This window comes from Athene noctua, chromosome 11, assembly GCF_965140245.1.
Source record: "Athene noctua chromosome 11, bAthNoc1.hap1.1, whole genome shotgun sequence".
In the NCBI taxonomy this organism is placed as follows: domain Eukaryota; kingdom Metazoa; phylum Chordata; class Aves; order Strigiformes; family Strigidae; genus Athene; species Athene noctua.
In genome coordinates, this window is record NC_134047.1 from 23,820,791 (window position 1) to 23,848,395 (window position 27,605).

The 27,605-nt window shown below is 47.5% G+C and overlaps 2 protein-coding genes across 3 annotated transcripts; one reads left to right on the forward strand and one right to left on the reverse strand.

Annotated features, from left to right (window-relative positions):
- Positions 1 to 318: 318 nt before the first annotated feature.
- KIF4A (kinesin family member 4A) lies at positions 319 to 21,300 on the reverse strand. The gene is made up of 30 exons (XM_074915108.1): positions 21,178 to 21,300; positions 20,948 to 21,062; positions 20,118 to 20,308; positions 19,747 to 19,839; positions 18,693 to 18,859; positions 18,350 to 18,444; positions 18,024 to 18,143; positions 16,669 to 16,844; positions 15,634 to 15,695; positions 14,815 to 14,950; positions 14,246 to 14,304; positions 13,935 to 14,040; positions 12,569 to 12,634; positions 12,093 to 12,278; positions 11,017 to 11,120; positions 10,572 to 10,716; positions 9,997 to 10,107; positions 9,150 to 9,233; positions 8,446 to 8,559; positions 8,045 to 8,200; positions 7,540 to 7,634; positions 6,991 to 7,120; positions 5,995 to 6,165; positions 5,505 to 5,612; positions 4,657 to 4,734; positions 4,463 to 4,564; positions 3,619 to 3,780; positions 2,191 to 2,310; positions 1,402 to 1,524; positions 319 to 1,011 (listed from the first exon to the last, which is right to left on the reverse strand). The coding sequence occupies exons 1-30, from the start codon at positions 21,298 to 21,300 to the stop codon at positions 826 to 828; spliced, it is 3,684 nt and encodes a 1,227-aa protein (XP_074771209.1). The 3' UTR covers positions 319 to 825.
- A 392-nt stretch (positions 21,301 to 21,692) lies between these two features.
- On the forward strand, positions 21,693 to 24,887 carry PDZD11 (PDZ domain containing 11). Of its 2 annotated transcripts, XM_074915085.1 has the most exons (6): positions 21,693 to 21,816; positions 21,910 to 21,993; positions 22,498 to 22,554; positions 22,861 to 22,959; positions 23,082 to 23,142; positions 23,900 to 24,887. In XM_074915085.1, the coding sequence occupies exons 1-6, from the start codon at positions 21,730 to 21,732 to the stop codon at positions 23,932 to 23,934; spliced, it is 423 nt and encodes a 140-aa protein (XP_074771186.1). In that variant the 5' UTR covers positions 21,693 to 21,729; the 3' UTR covers positions 23,935 to 24,887. The 2 variants fall into 2 exon arrangements, with proteins under 2 accessions (XP_074771186.1, XP_074771187.1); XM_074915086.1 differs by lacking the exon at positions 22,498 to 22,554.
- Positions 24,888 to 27,605: the final 2,718 nt, after the last annotated feature.

The following is a 27,605-nucleotide window of genomic DNA, read 5'->3' on the forward strand; positions in this document are numbered from 1 at the left end:
GAACATCTCACTAATACCGGTAGAAGGAAAAAAAATAAATTTTTTTTCTTCACACTGCAACTCAGAAATTAGGACTGAGCAGCAAGAAGGCAAGAGGAAACCAGCATCCTACTGTTCATAACAGAAGACAAATGGCAACTGCCAGAACAGTTCTGAGGCTTATTTTTATCGCAGAAAGCCCTGAGTGTCTGTGTGGTCCATTGTACCCAATAATGCAAAACCAAACATCAGAGGTTTTTAGTAGTTACTTTATTAAAGCTACAAAACCAAGTTAAAATGACTAAAATATTCACAAAGGGCTAGGAGGTTTTTAACTTCATTGAGCACAGACCCAAAGGGGACCAAAACACTGACCGTTCTGTATCTAATTTAAGACTATCCCGTGTCTCCTCGAGGTCAAGCACCAGCCCAGCTCCCAGGGCAGCTCGGAACAGTTCCTCAGGCTGCTTTGGAAGAGTCAGTGCCCGCAGTTCCAGTGCAAATGCAAAGTTCTGTCAAGATTACAGATGAGGCTGTACCCAGTGTGTTCACAGCTCAGGCTGAGGAAGGCAGCTGGAATGGGGAACCTGGATAAATCACCTCCACTCGCTACAGAAATCCTAGAGGAAAATGTTTCTTACCCTTGGCCCGAGACCACACATATAAATATTTACAAAGAATTGGATATGATTTAGCAGGAACTAGTGTTTGACTCCCTTGCCGACACCAGAAGCACAACAGGCATCAGGCTTTTGCTGCTGCAAGAGATCCCAACACTTCAAGAAGTCACCAGCAACGTGGTCCGAGGACGCACAGCACAAGGCAGACGTGGGGCAGCTCCCAGGCTCAGTTATGCTCCTCTTTGATCGGGGTGCAACCTGAGAAGAAGCTGCCGTTGCTACTCAGCATTCTCTTCTTTTTCTTTACAAGTGGTACCTGGTTCTCTTGGGACTCCTCATCTCTCACAGGCAGGGAAGCAGCAGCGCTGGGCTTCTTCACTAACATGTCTTGGTCTGTGATGTCTTTCAGGACCTGGCAGAAGAGCAAGGAAGAGGGTTCTGGGGTCGGTCAGTGCCCCGAAGCAGCCAGCCAGCTCGTGCTGGAGCTTGCGGGCAGCACCTACCAAAGCCAATGTCAAGAGTTGCTTAACTTCTTTACTCAAGTCAAAATTGTAATTAGAAATTCATGGGCTGAGCAGGAAGAGACAACAGCAGGAGTAGCATGCAGAGGGTACACAGAGTCTAAAAGTGAATCCATTTTTTGTGGCAAAGTTATAGTATGAAAACTTAAGAATTCAGCAGACTCAAGATTTAAATACAAGCTGGCTTGACAGCTGGTCTGTTCAGAATTTTCTTGTCTGGGGTTTTCTCTTTAAGGCTCGGGCTCAGCACCACTGTTCATTCTCACAGCTTGGGGCAGTACCTTTGTTGTGGGTGTGACACACACAGGCTGGAAGAAGGTCTCTCCTGCTGTCACTTCAGTGGGGTCTTCCAGTTTGAAGGAACCTTCCGAGTCCCTTGTTTGGTCCTCGCACAGCACAGCATCCTGAGGGACAGTACTGTTGTGAAGCACTTCTACAATATCCATCCCTCCCCTCCCTAACAGCTGCAGAAATGAGGGGTCCCTGAGCCCCCTTCTCTCCAGCTGCAGATTAATTCATAGTTCAAGATGCCTCTGTCAGGCAACTTGGTTTCATGTGATAGTTAATAATTAAAGAATTACTATGGGAGGTCTCCACTTCAAACCTCTAAGATCCAAGAGCAAGGCAGACATTTCCAGCAAGAGTTCTAATGAGCATCAGTTGGTCATGATGCCACACCCCCCTCCCCAAATATTTTTTTAAAGAATGGAAGGGATAACATCTGAAAAGTAGTTAAGTTTTTGTGCCGTCTGAAGCTAAAGATACAATTTTTAATTACCAAGGGCAAAAGATAGACTTAAATTGTTTGTCCTCAGATTTGTGGCTGACAACTGGCAGTAGGTAAATCGGTGTGACTTAGGAAATTGCACGATGTCCCGTATTTAGTGCAAGAGCCTGGTACTGCAGCAGAAAACTTTGTATTCAGTTACCACAGATAAACCCTGAACTACAGCAACATTTACAAGTATTTCAGAGGTGCCTAAGCTTCAGCTCACAGACTGGTCCTGTCCGCTGTCAGTGCAAGTGCTCCCGCACTCCTCTCCGGCACCCACAGACCCAGCACTACTCACCCGCACGCCGGGGTCTCTATTCCTGCACTTTGCCGAGTCGCAGCTGCAGCGCTGAGTGCAGCCCACCTTCTGCTTCCTGCAGCCACACTGCCTGTTTCCACACCGGCCCTTGCACGAGCACTAAATAAGAGAAGAGTTCTGTGCAGGAAGAGCTGCGGGGTTTTCTAGACAGCGTCTGGATTGCCACAGCTGTCAGCACCTAAAGGACAGGACCAGCCCCCAGGCTGCCGGGAACCTTTTATTGTTTCCTGCACGCCAGGAAAAGAAACAAGGTCTTTCCACCTAGAGCCAGCTCTTGCTTCAGTATCCCCAAAATATCTTCATGTATTCAATCCCTGACTGCAAGTTATCCGGCAGGATGCTGCTTTCCGTGGCTGTAAAACAAGCCAAGACTTATACACCAGAAAGCAAACCCGAGTCACCATACCGAGGGCCCTCCATCTAGATGGAGGTGAACATTCATCTTCTTCAGGGAATCTTTGCTACTCGGGGTACGTGAAGCAGCAGCAGACCACATGCAGCAGCTGCTCTAAGCTACGGATCTACACCGAGTAGTAACTTGCACTGGAGTTCCACTGGGCTACATAAAGGAACTCAGAAGAGCCAAGTGTCAAGCACAAACCCTTCCCCCTTCCTGCAACATGGCCAAAAAAATAATTCTCCCAAACCACTAAATAGTACTGTAGGTCAGAATTTATCACGTTAAGCTCCAATGAAAGGAACTGAAACTCGACCTTAAAATCCATAAGCTTTTCTGTGGTAACTGCTGAGGTTTTCAGTCACTCAGTAGTGAAATACACAATAATTTACCCCTTTGTGAAAGGGAAGAAGAACACGGCTCACAACGGAGGTGCAGCTTTACAGCAGTTTAAGCCCAAAGGGGCCCACTGGTTCCCAGCGACTTGTGTTTGGCACACTCAAGTCATCTCTTGCACCCCATCAGGGATTAACCAAGCAGAGAGCTGGAGATCCAGGCCCAGGCTGACACACAGAAGATGGAAGCTGAGGCTTCCACCACGACTGGGAGCCACAGTACACCACAGTGGGAACAGAACACAGGGATACGTGACAGAACATCCCTTTTTTCCCCTAAAAGGAGCTCCATGAAGGAATAAAGCTGCTGTTAGGGCTTGCTATTTTGCTGCTGAAACATATAAGCCAGGTTCAGCCACAGGCAGCAAGACAGAACATGAGTGTCTTGAGGTAGAAGATGATTCGGCCAATGAAAGAGTATTTAGGAAGCTATTGATGACTGTAGGCAGCTTTTGCTTTGTCAGATCATAAACAACCAAGGCCAGCAGTCCTATCCTATTAAGGCTTTTCAGACCAATCTCACTGTTTCTCTGTACACATACGAGATCCTCAGGGATACAGGCAAGTGATTCCCTAGTAGGTAATAACAAGTCAGAGGTAACTGGATCATCTTACCCCCATCATGCTTTTCTTTGCTCCTCTGACTGCTTTGACCGGAACCCAGTCTGCATCCTCCATCTCCCCTCCGGACTCCCCCGAGTCAGAGAACAGCTCTTCCACATCCACTTCTGGGGTCGGTGCACGAGGTTTTGCTGACGTTTGCCGGCGAGTCTTTGGCTACACACAGAAGGTACAAGGGTTGAGGCCCCAGAAGAAATAACAGTGGGTTTACATTTTATTAAGGCACTTCAGAGTCCCACCACCACAGCTCCGGCCCTCTCAGCCAGCCAAGGTGGCTGCAGGGTTAGGGAAGAGATTGAAAAATAAAATAAACAAATAGTCAGCATTAAAAAGTCAATCAGTCAAATTTAAGCTGCTAGAGTTGACAAATCCTTGGAAATGTAACAGATTTGTGTCACGGTCTTGACAAAATATAGTTTTAAAGCATTTATTCCTCCCAGCACTAAGATCTGGCTCTTTTGCAAGGCAATGATTAAGTTTTCTGTGACAGATGCCTTGCTCCATGATTCAGAGATTGGAAATGCTACAGAGAAAACACCTGGATTACCAAAAATACAGAGTCGGACCTAATTAGACTGAGGAAACAAATTTGGGGTTCTGTTGACCTTTTCTTTTTTTTAAGAAAGATCTAAAAAATAGTGCAAGCTAGTTCCAGAAGTATTCTGAAGACAGAAACCTTAAGGAGTGTCTGAAGTAGAGACCAGGCCTACTTCAAAAAGCAGAACAACATGCCCTGTAAAAAGCAACTTGGGAGAAAGAAATCAATTATCACTAGCCAACATTAACTTTTGGAAAGAACCCAGGTACAACACAAGCATGAAAACTGCAGAATCTTTACTTTGGGTGGAATATAATCAAAAGAAGAATCTGGGGACTCGGATGGAATTTGCTGAATGTGACGGAGCTTCTGTCCACTGGCAACTTGGAGGAGCAGCAGTTTCTGTTAAGAAGGACAAAACCAGTCAGTTTTGCAAAATACATTGACCCAACTGTCAAGCAGCTCTTGCAACCGATGTCTGTACAGATCTCTACCTGTTTAAGAGTGTCATTTTCCTGGAGAAGTTCTTGGTTCTTCTCACAGATCTCCCTCATTTTCTCCAGCTCTTCCTCCTGTTGGCAAAGCAAGGTGAAATCTGTAGGTTTACGTGGGGGTAGCACAAATAGTTGTCTAGGACAGATTTTTTCTATTTGGATCTCTCTTGCAAGATCAAAGGGGCTGCTTTATATTCTCCAACAGGAGATCAGCTCTGACTAATCAGGAAAGTCAGGAGTGCTGCTACCTGGTTTTAGGCATAGCATTGCCAGTACAGCAGAGAGAATTTAGTCCTTTCAGAGCAACCATTTAGGATCTAAAGCTCCCTCTATTTCTAAGGTTTATCTCCAGATTAGGTGCACCTGGGACCGATTTTGCTTTACTACATCACTAAACACTCCCTTCCACAGGAGCTTGCTACACCACTTAATTCTCTTAGTGAGAAGACAAGGTGCAGCTTGTAACGATCGAGCTAAAGCTCCTCCATTGCTGGTAGCACAGCAGAGCTCCAACAGCATGTTAAATGTCCTAATCAACAGCATGTTAAACATCCTAACCAACGGTGTTCTGAGCACGGGGCAAGTTTGTGTGAGCTGGTCAGACTGTGGCAGGCCTCACTCCTGTGTTTATGTCTATTTAATGAAAAATACATAAGAAAAAAAACCCCACACAGGCTTATTCAAGAGCAACTATCCCTTGCAACCACCCGAACTGAGCAATCTTGGTGACAACTAGAGACGGTCTTCAATCCTTCAGCACCTTCCTCATTCTAAAGTCACTGCTCCAAGTTCACAGGTAGCCAGCCCTGTGAGCAGAGCCTGCCCCCAGCCACATCCCGACACTCTACCTGGAACCTGAGTCGCTCTTGCAGCTGTTTCTCTTGCTCACTTAGTGAATCTTCCAGTTTCTTCTCTGCTGCTTCTTTTTGCTGGAATTGGCTAAGCAGGTACAGAACCTAAAAACGAATTAATAGAGCAAGTGGGTGTGAGTTCCTAAAGACACATCTGGCAGCCCAGGCATCAAAGGCTGGGACAATTTCAGAAAGAATTTTACTGCCACTTTGATTCCACCCTGATCTACTTTAAAAGTTACCTTGTGCTCAGGTGTAATAGCCTCAGTTAAAGCACTGTGAAAAGTTATTGAATGAAAAAACTTGCACAGGACAAAAGACTAAAAGCGAGATTTTTGTTAACCCTCTGTAAGAGTAACAAATCTTGATCAGACATACAGCCACAGGTTGGTTTCAGCACATCCCCTCGGCCTTTATCTCTGAGCAGATTTAGGAATCAGAGTCTCAAGACACAAACTCTTTAAGATTTCCATCACTTCTGTTTTACCTTTTCCTGGTGGTGTTGTTCCTGCACCAAAAGCTGATTTTGGAACTCGGCCTCCATCTCTGTCATGTGGTTTTGCTCTTCAATCAGCATCTTTTGTATATCTGAACAGTTGGCCTTACTCTGCTGAAGGCTGCTCTCCAACTTGCTTTCCTGCACTTTGGAGGAGACCAGCTGAAAGACAAAAGCAAGACGATCACTTGGGTCCACGAGTTCTGTGTTTCATAACGTCTGCGGGGACAGACACGCTGCAGCCCGAAGGTGAAGAGTTCCAGCCTCACTCCCAGCCACCCGCAGGGCTGCGCTGGCCATCAGCCACAAGGAGACAAGATGAGAGATTCAGCACTGGACCACCACTATGGAAATGCAGAACAGGTAGCAGGAGGTCCTGGTAACAGTTCTAGGTTAATCTCCTTTTCTGTGGCAACTGAAATCCGAGTACTTGGGGGGAGACCCCAAAAATGGATGTTCCCCCATATTAGCCCTGTTATTTTTTTACCTTTAGTTTCCAAGCACCAGGGACTAGTATATAATTCTGCCATCCAGTTGCTCTTTCCTTGATTCCACATCATCCCAATTCCTATTCTTTTCCCCCCAGTCTTGTTCTCCCATCTCAAACTGCCTACACACTGACTTCAGAGTACTCCCCTTGATTCCCTGCAGACTGCCTACTAATTCAGGAAGTATTTTCAGGTATTTTTTTCTCTTCCACTTCTGAAATTTGTCTCTTCCCTCTTACTGTTCCCACACAAGCCTTCTGTAAGCACAGCTTAGCTGCTATCTCCAGACCCGTGTCTATTCCATTTCCTTCTTCCTTGTTTTTTGGATTTCACTCCCCAGTGATCTACAGAGTTCAGGAGAATATTTTAACCACAAGTTGTGAGGGAAATAAACCTGATTCACTTGAATTCATCTCTGCTGTCAGCCTGTTAGTCACCTCCTTTCACTCCTGGCTAGAGCCTTTGTTTTAGTGATAAAATAGGACAATTCAGAATTTACCTCTCCAAGGAGATACTTCAGGGCACATTTAGCCTCTAGAATTGTTGCAATAGTGTCCCAGCGCTGCTTCGCACGATCTCCGTTGTCTGCATCTAAGAGTTTCTGCTGTAGATCAGCTATCTGGGCACTCCTTTAGAAGAACACATGTATTTGAGGTTACAACATGGGAGAAAACCTGGGCTAGGATCTGGGCTAAGATGACTGTTACCAGGATTTTAGACAAAATAGTTCAAGTTCAAATTTTGACTGCTCAGTCGAGCAGCTGGAGTCTGCAAGGCTGTACCTGGGAGTGTCTCCTCCCCTCCACACTTCCCACCAAAAGCACAGTGTTTCCTCATGCAGAGACACTCACAGATAAGAAAAGTAACTTAAGTGACAGAGTCATAGCCTCATATTTTGAAAAAAGTCAAACCACAAAAACCACATGGTCTTATTTTTAGTGCCAGTGTTCAAGTTATTTTTCTTTGTCTATTTCACAGGAGAGTTGTAGATAGAGGCAGGGGAAAAAAAAATGAAAGCAAGGCTGTGCAAATCAGTTGTACTCCTTACCTGAGCCCCATCTCAGTTTCCAGGCTTTCTATCTGCTTTGATATGGAAAGATCCATCTCTGATGCCTGCCAGTCTTCAACGGCGTAGGTGCGTCTCTAAAGAATTGCAGCAACGGACAGAAATGAGCAACAGGTGAAGAAATTGAAGAACAAGAACAAGACTGGCCCTTCACACACAGACACTTCAGCAAAGAGGAGCCACACTATTATAAATGCCTCCAAGTATCTCTTCATAGCTTAAATGCCGTTGCTCCTTCCCAAAAGCATAAAGTCCTTGATAAGGGGTGTGACCCGCTCACATCCACCAGATTCTCAAGTTACTCCAGCAACTCTGTTCCCTAACATGCCCGAGGACAGTAACAACATTAACCCTTTCTTCCAGAAAGGGAACCATCTCCATCCCTACCCTCTGAGGGAAAAAGGTCAAATAGGAGCAAAGAAGTGACAGAACTTGAGGAACAGTCAGAGGTGTGGGACAGGGAGAATGGCATTTCTCTCTCTCTTACCCGGAGCTTTAGAGGTGGGTTTTCCCCAGCCTCTTTCTTCTCTTTAAGCTGAAGGAGCTCCTGTGCCAAGATCTTTCTGTCCTCCAGCAGGTCCGCAAGGTGCCGTCGAGCCTCTTCCGTACTAACGAGAACCTCTACTTCATTTGCAAGCCAGCTCTGAAGGAAAAAATAAAAACGTGAAAGCCCCCAAATTAGCGTAGTGTTCATCGTAGTCTCAACTTCAGGACTGAATCCTTCTCTGAAATGCCTTCACGGATAACTTGAATAATCACGTTGCCTCCCTTAATACGCAACCCCATCTCCCTCCCCTCTGCTCCCCAGCCAGAGCCCATCAGCACCAGCTGGGTTAACAAAGCTGAGCCTGCCCACTGTTCGTTGGAACGCACAACACCGTCACCCACTTTTACTCGTGCAGCAACTCCTTCCATTCCCCGATTCTGAGTTTCCTTCCGTTTATCTGCAGCCTCCCGTTGTTTCTGCAGAGCATCCTTTAGGCGCTTGTTAGCGGCCGCTGCCTGCAAAACATTTTACACAAAAGCTGAACAGTAGTTACTTCACTTAATCCGCAGTGGCTGAAAACATGAGGCATTCACAGTGCCAGCCAGAGACTGAGGCAAGGAGAAGAGAGCGTAAGGTTAATACACTCAGAACAACTTTAGAATTAAGCGATGACTAGAGCTCTTGACCTTAGTCCCTTTGCTGACGCCCAGTTTCAAGGCCTAAAGGTTGCTTCTAGGCCTAAAGGTAGAAGACAGCATCCAAAACGATGGTTTCAAGATACATTTCTTCTATGCAGATGTCCTGAAAGAATTTTTAACTGCGATCCGGCATACCCACCACCCAAGCTCATTTCACACTGCCGAGCTCTAACAGATTTGCCACAGCAGCCTGATGCTCAAAGGGTGATTGAGTCTTTAAGGAGCAGATTTAACTAGAGTCCCTCAAACAGAGAAGCACGATATTTTTCTACAGAAAGAAAAGCACCTATTTCTAGGCCTCCAAACTGCTTTTAAGAAGTTTCTGCATAGCTTATGACAACCTCCAGCCACACTTTACAGACCTCTAGGAATTGGTCAGGAGTTTCTAGTAGATGTTGGCTCCTTACCTCTTCTGTTTTGCGCCGAAGTATGTTGGCCTGCTTCTGGAAATCTCGTTCTAGCTTCAGTAGCTCATATTGTCTCTTGCGATCCTGCAGAGAAATAAGGTTAAGACAGATTGGAGAGAATAAAAAAAAAAAAAAAAAAAAAAAAAATCACGTCACAATATCTATGACCAGATTCACACTTCTGGGAACAGAATAATTTCATTTGCTATTCTGCAAACGTATTCACGATAATGATTTCACTGATCATTACAAGCTTAAGCTGTGTAGTGCCTCGGATCAAACAGATGTTCAGCTTGAAGTGACTAAAAGGGGCTTCACACTTCCCATTAAAAAGGTTTAGGAGCCTATAGCCTGTAAGAGCCTGCAAACCAAAAGTTGACTCAGCGTCCCAAAGCACTGAGGAACAAACTTGTTGCAGTAAGAATTCCTGTCAGACCAGAACTCGAGGTCCAGATGTTTGCTGTCCATTACACTTGACTGCTACAAGCAGCTGCATTTCATTAACAATGCTGTTTACCTGCAGATCCAATATTCCTTTGAAAGTTCATACTTCCCATTCTGTGGCTAAACCCTACAACTTTTAATACTTAAAAATATTTTTGCCCTCTGCTTCAGAGCTGTATCATGACAACTGTGTTGAGAGTTTTAAGATCTCCAGAGATAAGCAAGCAAGTCCATTTACGACAACTGATGAAAGGTGGCAGCCATATGAACTAACATTATCTTCAAAGCACTCCCCAGATGTTTCAGATGCTTGCTAGTTAAACAAAGCCTAGAAGCAAACACTTTAATGATTTGTTTCACTCCTCAGAGGGAGGTACAGTTTGGGGATTTATGGTTTGCTCACCCGTTCTTTTAGCTGGATCACTTCCTTGTCCTTCTGTTGTTTCCACTGCCTGAATTTCTCAGCATCATCTTTCATTTGGCGCATTAGCTGTACCCTCTGGCTTTTCATTTCCTGAAAAATAGAAGTGGCTGGAAGAACTGTCCAGTATTTGCACTCTGGGTAGTTTCAACCTACATTTCCCTAGTGGGTCTGTCAGGGGCAGGGGGTGGCAGGCAGGAAATACTACAGAGTGCTGCCCACTCAGAGGACACGCCTAAGGATGATTTCAAAGTCCTAAACCCCAGGAATTAATCTTTTAAGGCATAAAGGGAAGACTAACACATGCACGGTACACACATGGGAATCAAAGGGAAGTCAAGTGATGCAGCTGAGGCAATAAATTATCAGAACAGCTAGAAAACACTTTGGACTTTATCCCTGCAAGTCTCAGTAGCCACCTGCCTATTGTATTACAATAAGGAGTCTTGCCAAAACCTGGTGTTCTTGGCCTAAAAACCAAAGTGAGTGTCTTCTGTCTGGAAGCTGCTTTATCTACAGTGGAGCAAGTCCGAGAACTCCATGCTAAGGTTAGTTACCCTGATCTCCTGGTTCAGTTTGGAGACGGTGCGTTCTGTAGATTCCTTCAGCTTTAAGAGCTTCGATTGCTCATTCAGCTTTTTCTTCAGCTCATTAATTTGCCCCTCCAACTCCTGAAGTCTTTTCCGACGCCGTTCACTCAGCCTGTTAAATTAAAAAAAAAAAATAAAAAAAAATCACACTTTAAAAAGTCCCCCCAGTTACTGTCATTCTCAAACAAGTACTCCCCAACTTTAGAGCCACCTCATGAAAAATGAAGCAGTTATCTTTCCCACTGACAAAAGCCCACTATCAAGCTTCTCTGCAACTCATACAACTCCCGAGGCATGTTAAAGAGATGCATTTGCATCAAAATAAGAGCTTTTACAAATAGTAAAAGTGCAAGACTGAATTTTAACACAATTTTCAGTGCTCCAAGCCACACAGCTCATGTAGTTGGCTTACTTGGCATGGTTGACATCCTTCTTTGCCATGTGCAGAGCAAGGATCAACTCCTCCTTTTCTTTTTGCAAACTGCTGACCTCCGATTCCAGATCCTTGATATTAGTCTAGAAAGGACGAGAGTAGTAAGTCTGCAAATAAAAATCTTGAAACTACACTCTGAGACACCACTTTAAGGCAGGAGGCCTCGAGAAACCACACTGCTTTCCAACAGGATGTAAGCCACCTTGTCTGAAAGCAGTATGAATGTCCAAAGAGTTAGTCTGTCGTACCCTGAAATCTTAGTCCACAAAACCACGGTGACAAACTAAAAGTTATGACTGAACAATTTCAGTGACAGGCAATCCCAACATAGGGGAAGCCAGCTCAGCTGGCTGTACTGTGAGAAGTAACTGAATCCCAGAACCATCCGGGTTGGAAAAGCCCTTGCAGCTCCTCCAGCCCCACCATGACCCTCCCCCTGACCGTTCCCAACTCCCCCAGATCCCTCAGCGCTGGCTCAGCCCGACTCTTCAACCCCTCCAGGGATCCCGGGGACTCCCCCCTGCCCTGGGCAGCCCATTCCAACGCCCAACAGCCCCTTCTGCACAGAAATCCTTCCTCAGAGCCAGCCTGACCCTGTCCTGGTGCAATCTGAGGCCATTCCCTCTTGTCCTATCGCTTACTACTTGGTTAAAGAGACTCAGCTCTCTGCACCCCCCTTACAGGTAGCTAACGATGAAGTACTTGCAATTTGGCTTGGTATGGCCAAGCAAGCCTCTGAGCAAAAAGCAGAGAAGCCCATTTCACATAGAACTGGTAGTGGCTAACAGCTTATTGCAAGGAAAAGACTATCTTCTGGTGGCAGAGCTGTTTGTAGCCAGCTGGGCATGGTCATTCCCCACCTTCTCTGCTGACTCATGTAGTTAACTCACACTACCCCCACCGGGGCAGCGACCCAGCTTACGGAAATAGAACATTAAGAACATGCTCATGAGAGGACAGATCTTCTCCCTTCTCTCCTCAACATGGACTCACTGCATTAACTGGGGAAAATAAACCAAACATATCCTCCCAAGAACTATTTCAGAAGAGCTCACCTGGTACTGGGACTGAATGGGCTCCAGCTGATTATCATTCTGAGTCATTTTTTTGGCAAGAGCCTCTTTCAGAGCCAGGGCTTTATTCAGTTCAAGCAGCTCTTTGGACATCTGCGCTTGACGGAGGGCATGCTGAGTGGTGAAGTCATCTGGGGATCTCTTGGTATCCTGGCCCATTTCTGCTTCCTGGAGGAGACACAGCCATAAGCTGGAGAGGCTGATCTGAAGCTCTTAACCACATGATCACAGTCTCCGCAGAACACTTCATTTTTTTATATAAAAAATTAGATATTTAGAAATAAGAAAAGGTGATCTTGAATACATTGAGCAAATAAGGGCATAGAAAGGTGGCACATACAAAAGTGACACATTTACCAAACATCCAGATTAGAAAATTAGTATAAGGACACAGATCAAAGAGCACTGAGGGGATAAAGGCATGCTAAGGTCTGCACTGCTGGACTCCCCTCACTTACAGCTGTAGCATCCTGCTCAGAGCTTGACTCCTCTGCAGCAGCTTCCAGTGTAGCGGCATTTTCACTCTATATAGGACAAAGAGAAGAAAGTTTTGTTAAAGTAGTGAAAGATGAAGTCAAATGAAGTTAGTAACTGTCTGTTGGCCTATTAAGACAAAGCATAACACTATTCTCCTGTGTCCAGAAGATTCTCTCTGGAAACAGGATGCCATTGTCTTCCTCCTTTAGTGAGGGGAGTGTACTTCTAGACTAGCTGCACAAGCCACACCTACTAGTCCTCCCTGAACTCCAGCACTACCATCCAGCTCCTCAAAAAAGTAAAGGAGTCTGGGAACAGAGGGAATGCTCAGCAAGGGAGAACAGAGAAGTTACTCAATTAGACAAATATCTGGCAACTTCTATTTAACAATTTCAGGTCCCTGCAATTTGGGTTGCTCATTAAAACTACCAAGTTTATAATCCCAGAACCATCCGGGTTGGAAAAGCCCTTGCAGCTCCCCCAGCCCAACCATGACCCTCCCCCTGACCGTTCCCAACTCCCCCAGATCCCTCAGCGCTGGCTCAGCCCGACTCTTCAACCCCTCCAGGGATCCCGGGGACTCCCCCCTGCCCTGGGCAGCCCATTCCAACGCCCAACAGCCCCTTCTGCACAGAAATCCTTCCTCAGAGCCAGCCTGACCCTGCCCTGGGCAGCTTGAGGCCATTCCCTCGGGGCCTGGCGCTGGGGCCTTGGCTCCAGAGACTCATCCCCCCTCTCTGCCCCCTCCTGGCAGGGAGTTGCAGAGGGCCAGGAGGTCTCCCCTCAGCCTCCTCTGCTCCAGACTGAACCCCCCCAGTTCCCCCAGCCGCTCCCCAGCAGACCTGTGCTCCAGACCCTGCCCCAGCTCCGTTGCCCTTCTCTGGCCACGCTCGAGTCATTCAATGGCCTTTTGGGGTGAGGGGCCCAACACTGAACCCAGGAATCGAGGGGCGGCCTCCCCAGTGCCGAGCCCAGGGCTCAGATCCCTTCCCTGTCCCTGCTGGCCACGCCAGTGCTGACACAAGCCAGGATGCCATTGGCCTTCTTGGGCACCTGGGCACACTGCTCTCCTTCCAACTTTTGGATTCTAAGTCCACACTAATCTCCTACCATCACATTCTTTTACAGAGACTCTGTTTCCCCCAACCAGTGGCTTTTCTGCAGCATTAAAACACAGCAGGACAGTTTGTTTTGAAGTGGATACCAAGAGTCATTCAATACTTGTAGTTCCTGGGCTCCTTAAGCAAGGTTTCTGCAGAGTGGAGTCCCCCACTTGGCAGAGGAACCCTCTGTTTCATTAGTAAACTCACTTGACACACACTCTTCTCTCCCTGGATTCAGTCTTACCTGCAACTGACCCAACACTTGCTGTAGATTGCGAATCACCTCTACGTTCTCTTTTAGTTCCTCATCTTCCACAGTCTCTACCAGCTTCTGCAGATCAAGCTTGCACCTACAGCACAGACATGGGAATAAACCCACGATTAGGTGCCATGTTTGTGTCACGCACGCCAGTAAGGAACAACTTCCCTCACTGAACATACAAATGAGTTCTGGATGAACAGACACAAATTGACTGTACCCAGTTCGTCCCCACGAAACCATTTCATGCTGGAAGACATTTCCTCAGCAGGAGTAGGGTGTGGAAACAGACTTACACAGCATGCTGCTGAAGTTGCTCTAGTTTGGCATTCATCTTCTCATTTTCTTGTTCTGTCTAAGAGAAGTCAGAATTGTACTCAGTTGTAGGAAAAGCAAGGTAAGAAGAAAACGGCTAACTTATTCGCAGCAAAATTACGTTGTCAGTCTGTGGCAAATCGATGTACTAAAAGATCCTGCATGATTGCCACCACCAGTTTGTTTAGACTTCACAATCTTTTCTCACAGGAATATATACTGCAGTGAATTGAAACAAAGCAGAATGGGGTGGAGAAGAGGGAAGAGAGAGCACATGCGCAAGTGCTGGTATTTAAAACATTAAAGCAACATAAAAGCTGGAAGATTCAGGTCTGCTTTTCTCCACTGAAACCAGCAGATCTATAGGCTCTGCCAGGCTCTGGAAGACTTTCGGTTGTGACTGATAGCTAAAGATTTGAAATAAATGTGAAAGGAACTTTAAGGAGAGAGAGTCCCAGCATGCCATTAGTGCAGGAGCTGCATTGATTAATCTTCAGCTAAAAGAGGAAGTCATGCAACTTAGAGCTCTTCTTGGGTAACTAAACCTTACCAGAATGATCCTCTCCAACATCTGTGCTGTCTGACCAGCAGCCTCACTAAGCCCTTGGCTGAGCTTTTGGTTCTCCTCCATTAGTGACTGGTTCTTCTCCATCAGGGACTGAAGATTCTCTGAAGGTGCCATGCTACTGAAACATTAAGGACCAGTTTGCTTGTGAGCATGACTTCACTAGAGGTTTGCAATAGCACTGAAGTTACCTCCAGGTTTCCTAAATCACTTACAATAAATATAGGCTGTAGCAGGCGCAACAGATATATCTGGAGGAAGTCAAACTTTTGAATTCAGATTAAAGTAATACAGCATACCAAACATTTTCAAGAGAAGAAAACACTTTTGAAACACAGCAGTGCTGCTCAACAAATGGCACGTCTGTAAACTGCATGTACTTGAGATATGAAACATCCTCAGAAGACAAGGCCTACAAAATCCAACTCTTCCCTGCATTTTGTGCTTTTAAGAACAATGGAGTTGCCCTATATTTAGAGGTAGAAGAGAGGAAGAAAAAGGGATAGCAAAGTCTGAGAAACAGATACTTAGGGGACATTGCTTAGTTCCTCTCATATTTTCTACAGTGGATTTTTGCAATATTAGGGGTTTGCTACAAAACTAAATGACCCATACATGCATCAAATGTCAGTAAGCATGACAAAAAGAACAAAAAGGAGAAAAAAAAAAGTCCAGATCCTATTAGAAAGCAACCAGCTTGCTCCACCCTCACTTCACAGCACTGTCTAGAGCAAAGGAGATCTAGAGCCTTTGCTGGTGTGTGATGGCTGTCAGTTACATCGAGCATTAATCTATAAAGCTTACTTGATAGTCACTGGGAGGGTCCCTCCATGGGCCTGCAGCAGTAACACCTGTAGCTGTTGTACCTAGAAAGACAATTGCTAGTTGTAAACCTCTCCCATGTAGTAAATAGATGGTTGAAGGAACACAGTTAACATTTAGTCTTAAAGAGTCACCTGTCAACTGTCTTTTTACCATTGCCTGTGGAAACAGGTCAGACTGCTACAGTATTTCATCAAGTCATTTACTCCTAAAAAAGAAGCAAGCTACTTTGTCAGGAACGCTCAGATGGGAGCACGTTACGTCACCCCCAGACAGCAGACACACCGCTCCGGGCAGGCTGTCGGAGGCCCTGCTGATCCAAAGAGCAGGTCTCCCACTTTGCTGAACCAATGCTCTGCTGCTACATGAGATGAAGAGTCAGATTTGCCTTCCCAAGCTGCTTGAATACGTGACTTGAATTTACAGTGCGTCACTAAACATTCCCTAGGCGCTGGTGAACACTCTTGTGCAGCAAGTGATCCATTGGGGAACAAGATGGGAGAGGTAGCACAAAACTGGCATAGGCACACAGTCAAGCAGGCACAGCAAACCTGGTTAACTCACATTGGTAGACAAGCCCTGGGGCACTTCCAGCTTCGGGTTTAACCAATTCTAGCTTATGCAAATTATTTCCCTCTGAAGCTGCCCACACAGGAACACTCTCCACTCCCCACTCTGTGCTGGACACAGGCAGGTGATGTCAGCGAGGCAACCAGCACTGTATTTCTGATTTTGCCTGTAGCCTAACAGCCAGGCGATGATTTGTTCAGCAGAAGGGACATGTAAATCACACTAACACTACTATTTTTCTACAGCATTTGCTTTAGAATTACAAGAAATATTCAGGTATTCCCTTTACAGCACTTATACAGCCATCTCAAGAGCCAGAAAAACACATTCTAAATATTTTTTTCACATTTAGTGTGACTAGGCACCCTACATCTCTACTTGTTGTTCACTGAGCTTAGTACCAGAAGGACAGATCGACTCCTCTCACACAAAGGAAGCACCCAATACCTGCTGCTTTAGATGATGCAACTCAGCTGCCTGGGGATCAAGGTTGACAATTGGTTTATTTTTTATTTTTCTTGCTCTGTCAGCATAACGCAAAGTATTTAGAGTTTCTTCTAGATTGGAATCCGCTGGGCTTACACAGGCAATCATGAGAGTGTGGCTGTTACCACCCAGAGAATCTGAGAAGGAAAACAAGGCATCATCAAAGCTCAGACAAAGAACAACCAGTATGGATCATCACTAAGATATCCCACACCACGCAAGTGCGGCTCCATACTACAGCTCGAACATATCCTGCTGTAGGTTCGTGTCATTGTCACCTCCTTTCTCCTCTGCCCCAGTCAGTACTAAACTAAAGAGCTTTTTTGAAAGCTGAAGTCCCAAAAGCTACGTCTCAGCTCTACACACCAAAGATTTCACATCAGAAGCCCCAAGTAATATTGTTGTCCTGTTAAGTAATTTCTGTAATTGCTGCCCATTTCTGTATGATGTTTCTGGCACAGTTCTTTTAGGTTTTCCCCTCCCTTCTCCCACACATTAGTGAAGACCTCCATGGATATCCAGACATCAGAATTCACATCATCTTCCAGTTTAAAGAATTATTGGCTAAGAACATTGTTTGTTCCAATCATCAAGCTGCATGGCGTTTTATTTTTTTGGTTTTCCACTAACACATATTGGATACTTAAAAACTTTTCATCACAAAAGGGCCCCATAACCAGCTCTGCATAATCCAGTGTCTTTTTATTAAGATACTTTCAGATAGGGAAAACACTTGAAGACTAAGTTTTTCTACCAAATTATTTAACTACCAAAAAAATCCCAGTAAATTGCATTAAAAGAGCTATGCTCGCCTTAAGGGCTAACTCAGATAGAATATATTAAAAGACCTTGCAACTATTGAAGAATAAGTACCACGAAGACCAAGGATTCAGACTAAGAAAACAAAACAAACACGAGGCGCACAGTGAAGGCAGAGGGAGCTTGAGCTTCTGGTTGCTATATCCTCCAGTAAGGAGCTATAATTAGGGTGTAATAATAGATGTCTGCTTCCAGACTTATCTTCCTTCTCCCCACCAAAAAATTGCACTGAATTTGTCTAGTTTTCTCCCATCACATAGAAACTGCAAAAGAGCAGGACTCCTCCTAAATGAATCCATCTCAATGCATTTGCAACCTAAAAATAAGAGTACAGAAGCGGTCTAGCTTTGGTGAGAAGAGGAATGAAACCACTAAATGCAATCCCTTTATCCACAGCACCTACTGCTTTGAACAGTGGATGTATGGCTGAGGGCTTTTCTGCTACTTTGTCATTTACAGTGCATCTGTAGATTTAGGCTTTATCACCCATCTCTTACCTTGCAGCAGTCTTGTTAACTTTGAGTCTCTGTAGGGGACAAAGCCACCCTTTTTATTTTCATCCCCAAGAGCACTAATTACGTTCCCCAGGCAGAGGAGCCCTCTGTTGATGTTGATGCCTGCGTACAAACAGATAACAGTGAGTACAGCCACCTCAATAGCTAGGAACTGGTTATTTCTGTCCTTATTAAAAAATATAAGAAGATTAAAAAAGCACCTTATAAAGGTTAATTAAAGAACTACTTTGCTTTTCCTGACAAGGACTCAACCGATTACCTCAAAAGTGATAAGAAACTCACGCCATACCAGTCCTTTTCCTACAGACCTTCTTTTAGTCTGTCTCCCTCAGCCTTGGTCTTCTTTTGCCTCTCAGAGCCAGCAAGATCAACCAGGTGTAGCTTGGAGCGATAACTGCTGTTCCTGTAGCAGAAAAACTATTTTACTCTCTCAAATAAACATGCAGTTAAGAAAGGAGCAGTCAGTGGTTACTACAGATGAGCTACTGGGCTGAAAAACATACTTCATATCAGAGACAGCCAGATAAAGGACTGCCTCAAGAGTAGCTCAGCTGAGTTGATCCCAGACCAAGAAAGAATGACAGGACTATGAAATTTTGAGGAAGCCTGAGCCCCAAAAGTTACCAGGAGTGGCTGCACGATCACACTTACTTGTCATTTTTCTTTTTCTGATCAATGCAAATGGTGAAGATGGCATGGGACCGTGAGGACTGGGAGTTCATTGCCGTGGAGGCCACTGTTCTGGAGTTGTTCCCTTGCTCTAGGCAGGAGACAGTATCTTGGGCACAGGTGACGTTTCTTTCTGTTAACCCTATAATCTGTATCCAGGAAGAAAGCATCATTTATCCTCTCCCACTTCACCCCGACATACATCAGAGAAATTGCTGTAGCCTGACAGAAGATAAAGTGATGGCTCTGCGTAAATACGCACTCACAGGAATCAATCTCACTTCAAGCCAGAGGCTTCCTACCGAGTAGGAAGGACTGATTGTGCTTCTTGGCAAGTTTGTACTTTCCCTGAAGGGCCAATGCCACTATAACACATGGATGAGTCACACCCTGGTACTTTAGAGATGACAGCGAGCAGCACAAGATTACACCCAACAAAACCGTGAATGGATGAAAGCTACAGGTGTCACGCACACCTAAACTGTGTGTATGACAACCGACAACGCACCCACTACTACAAACTGAAACCATACGAATGAAGCACGACTGATGGACAGAAGCTGAACTATAAAACAGAGCAAGCAGCAGCACGCAGTTTTTCTGCACTACGCTATAAGCGCACACCTGTACAAAACTGCCAAGGAAATATCTTGGGCACTTAAAATAACTTCCCCACAGGATCCCTTTGTGGCGTGCTACTTCAGCCAAACTGATGAGTACAATGGCAACAGAGTTTGAAATTTGGTGAAGGCACCCAAAGTACAACGTTCTCAAATATTCACCTAAATCAGCCTTCAGAACAAGCCAGAGAATGACTTGCAAGTGGCTTTGTCATGAATGTCTGACCCTATTGGTGTTATTCTGAGTAAACTTAAGGATCCTCAACAGCTCAGTTTTGAGAGGAATGAGTAGTTGCAATGATTTCATATGCACTAACAGAAAGCAGTGCTCCAGGAGTCAGACAGCTGTTTCACCAAAACATTCATCCCTAGCCACGTCACCCTCTCACGTACTTATATCTAACAGGGCAACAAACCTTTATGCCTTCTTTTGGATCCTCCCGTATACTGATTTGAGAAGACCGTTCTTTTGATGGGCACAGCAGGTCGAGAATATCCTCATTGTAGATCTGAAAGCAACAGGACAGCAGTTCAGAGTTAGCAGCCTTGCAAGAGAACAATTCACATGAAGATGGACGGTCATGCTGAAATCATGGCGAACTTTGCATGATTCATTTCACCCTTAGATACCCAGGACTCAGAATCGCATTCCTGACAAGACCTTATATAGTCTTCAGTTCTGATTTAATAAAAATACCTACTACTTGAAGGAGGTGGCCTCATTAAAACTTAACTTTCTCTCTAATTCATAACTTTACAATAGTTTGCAACTCAAAACAACTTTTACCTCTAGATAAGAAACTTTGAGGATGAATTCCCAATCCTGCCTTTGCTCCTTCTCCTTGAATAGCAGTTTGATTACCCGAGGGATGACCCCCACGCTAGGCTCATGCTCTTGATTGGCAGTGTAGGTACCTCCCATAGAATACGTTTTTCCAGATCCTGTCTGTCCATAGGCCAAGACAGTAGCATTATACCCTGGGGGAACAAAGGGCGTCCAGATCAGACAGTCACGTGGGAACCAGAAGAAACTGTGATGAACAAAGCTACATTCTAGTAAAAGCATCCTTCCAGAAAAGCACTGCCCCTCACTGTTGGTTTACACAAGATTTATGCACAGTTAGTAACATCAAGGGGGAAAAAGTCAATGAAAAGCTCCCCAACGCACAGATAAAATTATTATTCCAGGTCTCTTAAGACTGCGGTGTTGCTTCACTAGAGCCAGTCATAGAAACAGTGTAAGTCCTCTGCCACCCCAGCTCCACTGTAGCATCCCTAACAGCTTCTGGTATGGGATGTTTATCAATTCATCACATCATTCTTGATAAATTTCTCTTGCCTTACACCAATAGTTTCAAGAAGCAAAATGACCCAAAAGAACACACGAAAATCACTTTGTTAACCCTGTGAAGTGCAATGGGTTGTCAACAGGTAAGATTTGGCACATCTCACTAGAGGCTGGAGTCAGTATCTAGATAGCACAGGGTTTTATTTTCTGAGAAGATCAAAGAAAAAGCGAGTCACAACAGAGAATTAAACAGCACCTTCCTCCACACAGCTAAGCCCACCAAAACCCCCAGTATCTTAAAGCAGAGCTCGATCTCAGTTACCACAAACCTTTGAAGATGCCTCGTATGAGAGGGCTGACAGCTGTGTTGAAGACTTCCTCTTGCTCAACAGAAGGGTCGAACACGTAGTCGTAAGTGAACGATTTATCGTTACCTACCACCACCTGCGGAGGAGACGGACAAGCAGGGCTGACTACGCCGCACCCCGACAGCACAGCCCGGGGCAGGGCGGGGGGAAGGCAGTGCAGACCCCCGGGCGCAGGGGGTTGTCTCCCTTACTTGCGGCTCCCCCGGGACGAAGGACAGGCACATCTGGCAGCCTTCGCTGGTCTCCTTCGGCACCAAGGGCCGGCAGCGCAACGCCACCCGTACCGGGATCACCTTATCATCTTCCCTCACCATTTTCAGCCCCCTGCGGAGGAGCAGAGCCGGCTGAGGCCTCGCAGGAGCAGCGCCCGCTGGGAGGTGCCGCTCCGGCAGGGCCCAGCGCCGCGGCCCACAACCCCCGCCCGGCACCCCAAGGCTTAGGCCGGGCCTAGGCCGCTACCAACCTCCCGACGGGCCGCGCCTAGCGGCAGACCAAACCCTGGTGGCTCCCCGCGAGGCGCTGCCGAGGGGAGAAGCGCCGCGACCCACCACACCCGGCAGCGGCTCTGCCCCGACCCGCCCGCCCCGGCGGGACGCACCTGGAGCCGCCGCCGCCGCCCGTTGTAATGGCGGCGCCGTAACCGCCAACATTCAAACCGGGGTCACGTGCCGCAGCCGGCCAATCGCGGCGCGGGGCGGGGCGCGTCCGTCCGTCCGTCCGTCCCCTGAGGCGGCCGCGCCAAGATGGAGGCCCGGTTACCCTACGATGATTTCCCGGTGGTTTTCCTGCCGCCTTACGAGAGCCCGCCCGCCTGGGTGCCGCCGCATGAGGTGAGGGGACCGCGGGAGGGTGGCGGGGGGCCGCGGCCTCGGTGTGCGGCGGGTCCCAGCGCCTGACGGCCGGCGGCGCGTTGCCGTTTGCAGAGGGTGTATCACCCCGACTACAACAGCGAGCTCACCCAGTTCCTGCCCCGCACCATCGTCCTCAAGAAGCCGCCCGGGGCGCAGGTGAGACCCCTCCCCGCTTAACCCCGCTGCGGCCGGGCGGGTGCCGCCGCGCAGCCCCGATGGGGAGGTGCAGGCCCTGCCCGGTCGTTCCCTCGGTGTGGCGTTTCCCGGGGTTTCATTCCCGGCCGCCCTTCCTAAGGCTTTTCCTGATAAGAATCAGTTGTTGCAGAGGCCGAGCTGCGGGACGATGATAATCCTCGCAGCAAAGGGGACGTCGGGCAGGTTGCGGGTACTTTCCTCATCCAGGGACACGGGTGGGGGAAAGGGGAAGGGAGGAGCCGCAGAGGGAGCAGAGAGCTTCGTGGGTGAGGCGGAGAGAAGCACAATTGTCTCGGGATGTGGAGCCGCTAAAGCACAGGGAGCCCCGCGGGTGCTGGAGGCGAGATCGCCACGGAGGCTGGCAGGGAGGGACGGGCCGAAGGCAGAGGCGCCAACACCGGAGCAGCGGGAAGGGCCCTCGGGCCGAAGCGGGTGACAGCATTTCACTGCCGGTGTCTCTCACAGCTGGGCTTCAACATCCGGGGAGGAAAAGCCTCGCAGCTGGGGATCTTCATCTCTAAGGTGTGTCTGTCCTTCTGCCATTGTGTCTGTTTTGTCTGTTCCCTTGGGTGTTGCTGAGCCAGCTGGGCGTGCAGGGAGACTGTCCCATGCCTTGTACGTGTCTCTGAGCTCACGGCTGTAATTTACCACGGGCCAAGCAGCAATCATACAGTCCTGCACCATTTCCTGAGCCCTCCCCAGCCCACGGGGTGTTGCTGGTGCGCTCCCCGTTCTCCCCAGTACTGTGTGGAGGCCGTGGCTGCACGGGGAGGGAGCCGCGGTGCTGTGCGAGTGTCACTGCTGCAGGCTCCGCTCTTCCCTCCGCAGGTGATCCCCGACTCGGATGCGCACAGGGCTGGGCTGCAGGAAGGGGATCAGGTGCTCTCGGTGAACGACGTGGATTTCCAGGACATCGAGCACAGCAAGGTGAGCACAGAAATCGGTGCACGCACCATCTCCTTCCAGCCTCTTGGCAGGCGGCACTACATAAGCGGTGCATTCCTCCTTCCTGTCCGGCCTGGGTGCTGAGCAACTCTTTCTGCTTTCAGGCCGTGGAGATCCTGAAGACAGCCCGTGAAATCACCATGCGCGTGCGTTACTTCCCCTACAGTAAGTGCCTGCTAGCTCCCGAGTCCGGTCACCCAGCAGTGTTTCTCCTTGGAGAAAAGGCCCTGCTGATTCCACCTGAGCTTAGCTGTTACAAGTCTAAGGCCTCAGACAGCATTAAGCCTGCAGGTTGGGAAGAACATTGGGCTTTGATCTGTGGACCAGGACAGGTACCAAGTCTAAACAGCAAGGACTGGCTCTGGCTGCCCACGTGGAAAAACTTGTAGAGCAGGGCTTAGTGACACAGCGCTGAAAGATGGGATGATTGTGGAGTGGAAGTGTTAACTTTACGAGCTGCAGAAGCAGCTACTTACCCTTGAATGACACAGGAATTGGTTCTGTCACTAGTGGATCTATGCTGATGCTTGTGGTTTTAATCCTTAAGGATGTTTAAATTCTGACTGAGGGGAAAAAACTATTAATGCTCAGTTTCTGCACCCATAAAGTTCATAGATAGAAGGTGGGGGGGAAAATAGAGGTTACATCAAGCTAAACAAGGATTCCTGATAAAATGGAAACTAACTCTTATGTGAAGAAGAAAAATATGAAGCAGGGGAAGAGAGGACTTTAAACAAACTTTTGTTCTAAATGCCCTGAAATAACCTGGAAAGACTGGCTGGGGTGTGAATATGGTGTTGTAAAGGCAGCTGCTACCCAAGAGGGCAAACAGAATTTTCCTTTAATATTTTGGCTCATTCCCCCTTGCCATCAGCGAGTGCCTCTCCTGCTCTTTCAGCCCTGCCTTCTCTTTCCCTTCCAGATTACCAGAGGCAGAAGGAAAGAACTGTTCACTAGTAGGCAGCCGTCTGCTGCGTCTCCAGAGTGGCCGCCCTACAAAACACTCTCCACTCTCTTCCTCAACATCCGAGATGACACATGAAGTTTCCGAGATGACACATGAAGTTTCAGCTGTCGCTGGAGGCACAACTTCCCTGTTGGTTGCACAGGCATCAGCTCTGCTTCCCAATGGAGTCTTAATTTAGCTGGAAGATGGCTGGGAATTTAGTCTGTACTCCTGGAACTGGGTGTTGAAACAAGCTGATATGGAAACGGGCAACTTCTCCGGCAAAATCTGTGCTTCTCTTCTAGTAGGACTTAATTTAAAGGGGTTGCTCTGTGGGTTGTTGGTAGGATGTAAGGCCGAGAGGGTCAGAGCATGGCCTTTGTCCTCCGAGAGATCAACCCCTTCACTTCTCCAGTGATGTGAAATTGTTCCCTTTTCCACTGTCCTACCTCTGCTCTACACTGCTGCGTTTGCTTGGGACTTGAGGAACAGGAGTAAAATCCACTCAAACTCAGCACACATCTCTAGCTGCACTAATCTGCCAAATTTGTACCTCTTTGCTCAGCGACCCCGCCTGATGTGGGACCGAGACGCCCGGAGCAGGTTTGTGAAGGGCTGTGGGGACGCTTGGCCGGGTCCCCTCGGGGCTGGTGCTCGCGTGGTTGAGGGTTTTGCTCGCTGAACCTGCTGCCTTCCCTTGGCACAGCCCTGTCCCTGCCACGTGCTCCCAGCACAGCTCCCCGCCACTTTGAGGCCAACTTCTCCCCTTTGCTTTTTCTCTGAGAAAGAGGAGGAAACCTGTTGTGCCCTGCGCTGGGAGAAAACACGCTCGTTACTGGCAAAACCGGGTGCGATTGCATGGTAGTGTCACGTTGTAAACGGCATCAGGACAGCCCTTGCTCTGGCCTTCTGTGCGGTGTTTCCCGCTTATCTGTAATAACTGAAGTAATAAAACAACTACAGCAACCAGAATTCATCTTATTCCCAGTCAGGAAGTGGAGGGTTGTTCGTTACTGCCCGAGGAGGTGCTGGGTGGACAGCTGGGATAGGGTTTGCCTCCCGTTGCCCCTGCAGTGGGATCTGCACAAGGTGCAGCTTGGGTTTAAGGGTGTTTTTCCCCTGATTGTGGTGGAAATTGGCCCTTGAGCCCGGAGCAGTGTGTTGGCACTGCCAGGAGTAAGTGCTGCAGTGGAGGATTTTGTCTGTGGCGATAACTTGCTGGAGATGGCCAAGAGGAAGAGCCCTGGCACAGCTTCAGCACTGCCAGCCGGACTGCTTGTAGCCCAACTGCTGGGCAAAAAGGCAGCATAAAATACACTAGAATAGAGACTTTCACTCAGAATAAAAAAATTAGCTTTTCTACCAGGGAAATAGGCATCCTGGAAGCCCCACTGTAATGCCCTGAAAAGGTAAAAGAGCTTTTCTACGGAGACAGGCCTCTGTGTCCCATGGGACATTCGCAGCTCCAGTTTCCCAGGATTTACGTGTTCCTTGGGGAAGGAGGATGCTCGGGTTGCAGCGAGGCAACGTTTCAATCCTCCCTCTTCCCTTCTCCCCTCCCTGTTGTGCTTGGACATGCCGGGGTGAAGGTTCAGTGCCTCTGCCTGCTGGAAAACAGCGCAGGCACGCACGCCGAGAGGCACCTTGACCTCTTTCCACAGGGGACTGCAAATACAACCTCAGCGTTCCATCTTAATCCTGCTTCAGAGCACAGGAGCTCCCGGAAGATCTCCCCTGCCAAGGGCAGCTTCCTCCCTGTCATTACACAGGGGTAATTAGCGGGGTGCCTTCGCAGCCATCGTCACGCTGGCCCCGTGACTGCCTGTGGGCTAACAGGAAAGTGTGGATTCTTCCCCAAAACACATTCACGTCTTGGGTATCTGAACCGCCAAAGCAGCGCTAGGGTTTGTACTGGTCATCAGAGCCCATTTTATCCTCTGGAACTGGAGGGACAAGCAGGTAATTGCTGATTCTGTCACCAAAACGGGGAATAAAACTCCTTAATGCTGGGTTTTGTGTTAATGAGCAGGCGTTACTTTATTCAGCCAGGGACATGAGGGAATCGTTCCACCTAACGTGTCCACCGTACGCTGCCTCAGCCAAAGCTTGTATCACTCTTGTTACATGTGTATTGAATTTCCCAGAACTAATTATCATATCGACATAGTCATTATGTGTGGGGCTTGGGTCTCTGAGGGGCTTCCCTGGGGTCTTTGGCAGTCTTTTAGAAGAGGAACTTTCCTTGAGCTTTGTTTGAACCTTTGAATTCTCCTTCCTTATATGATACAACCTTGGTCGTTCTGTTTGTTACAGTCCTTGATCAGTCATCTAGTTCCAAGGAGTTTTCTTAGGTACCTTCCGAGATACATTTTTTCTGAAATGGCACAAACTGTCCTTACTGATTAAATTAGTAACTATCTTTCAACGATTCCTGCTGGGAAAATAACAGGCCCAACAACAATGGATTTTTTTTAGCAACTTGCAAGAGAGGCCAAGAGTCAGGAGCACTGGAGCAGCTTTAGTTTGTCAATGAGTAACTCCCTGGCCAGGTGTAAGGAACTGAAGGAAGGAATGCCTCAAACATTCACTGACACAGAAAACCTCAAGGATGTTAGTCTAAGGAGCTTAGTCTCAGTTTAGTCTGAGATTAGTTTAAGGAATGCCACCCAAGAAAGCGGGAGTGTGTCAAAGGATGCACATCCCCACTCTTGTGTGGTTGTATCCCCAAAGTCCTTAGATAAGCCTCACAGGGGGAGAACTGGACTGAGTGAAACCAAACGTTTCTCATCAACCCCAAGGAGCGCTGATCACTGGTGTAAGCCCAGTACTTTGTGGCTCTGCTGTGTAAACCTGACACCATGCAGGCCTTGCCAACAACTTGATCATCAAAGAGGTGATCAGGACTGGTAAGAGGTGAGCATTTCTGCCCCAGAAGCCGGATGACTGCTCAAGAAGTCAGCAAAAATCTGTGACAACGGGAAGAGAAATAAAGGTGACGGGGAGATCACAACCACTACTCCATTGGACGAGAGGGCTGGTGCACCCAACTCCCCCTCAGTGCACACGCAGAACCCCCGCTCCACCTTCTCCTTGTCTCTCATGGACATGAGTTGGTGGAATACCTGCCCCTCCTCATCTAGTGTGCAAATCAGCTGGTAAGATGAACTGAAAAGGCGACAGAAAACAGTGGGTGTACGATCACCAGACCTGAGGCAATACTGGATCCAGGGCTGGGGACTGGATTTCTTTGACTCTCTTTCTCTCCTTTCTTTTTCTTTCTTTTCTTTCTGATAGATTTATAAGAGACCACATCACTTACTACCCTTTTCCAAATATTTCTACTGCAAGTAAAACATTTTAACTGGCCGTCTATCGTTTGACCTTGATTTAACTCGAGGGGATCACAGAATCTTTATGACCAGGCTCCCACTCCAGGTGCTAACACCAGGGCAGCAGACTGCATTTCAGGAAACTCAACTTTTTAAGAGCAACAGCCCCAAAACTAGCTGAGCTGTGTTAAGGCACAGCAGCTTGTACCTGAGAAACGTCCGGTGCAGCACCGGCTGCCCGCGTGCTCCCCGTCCAGTCTCAGCGCTAAGCGGGGCCGGTGTGGTTGGATCCGCACAGTCCCCTCATGAGAGAAAAGCCTACAAACCCAGAGATTTTCTCTAAAAGCTTCCCT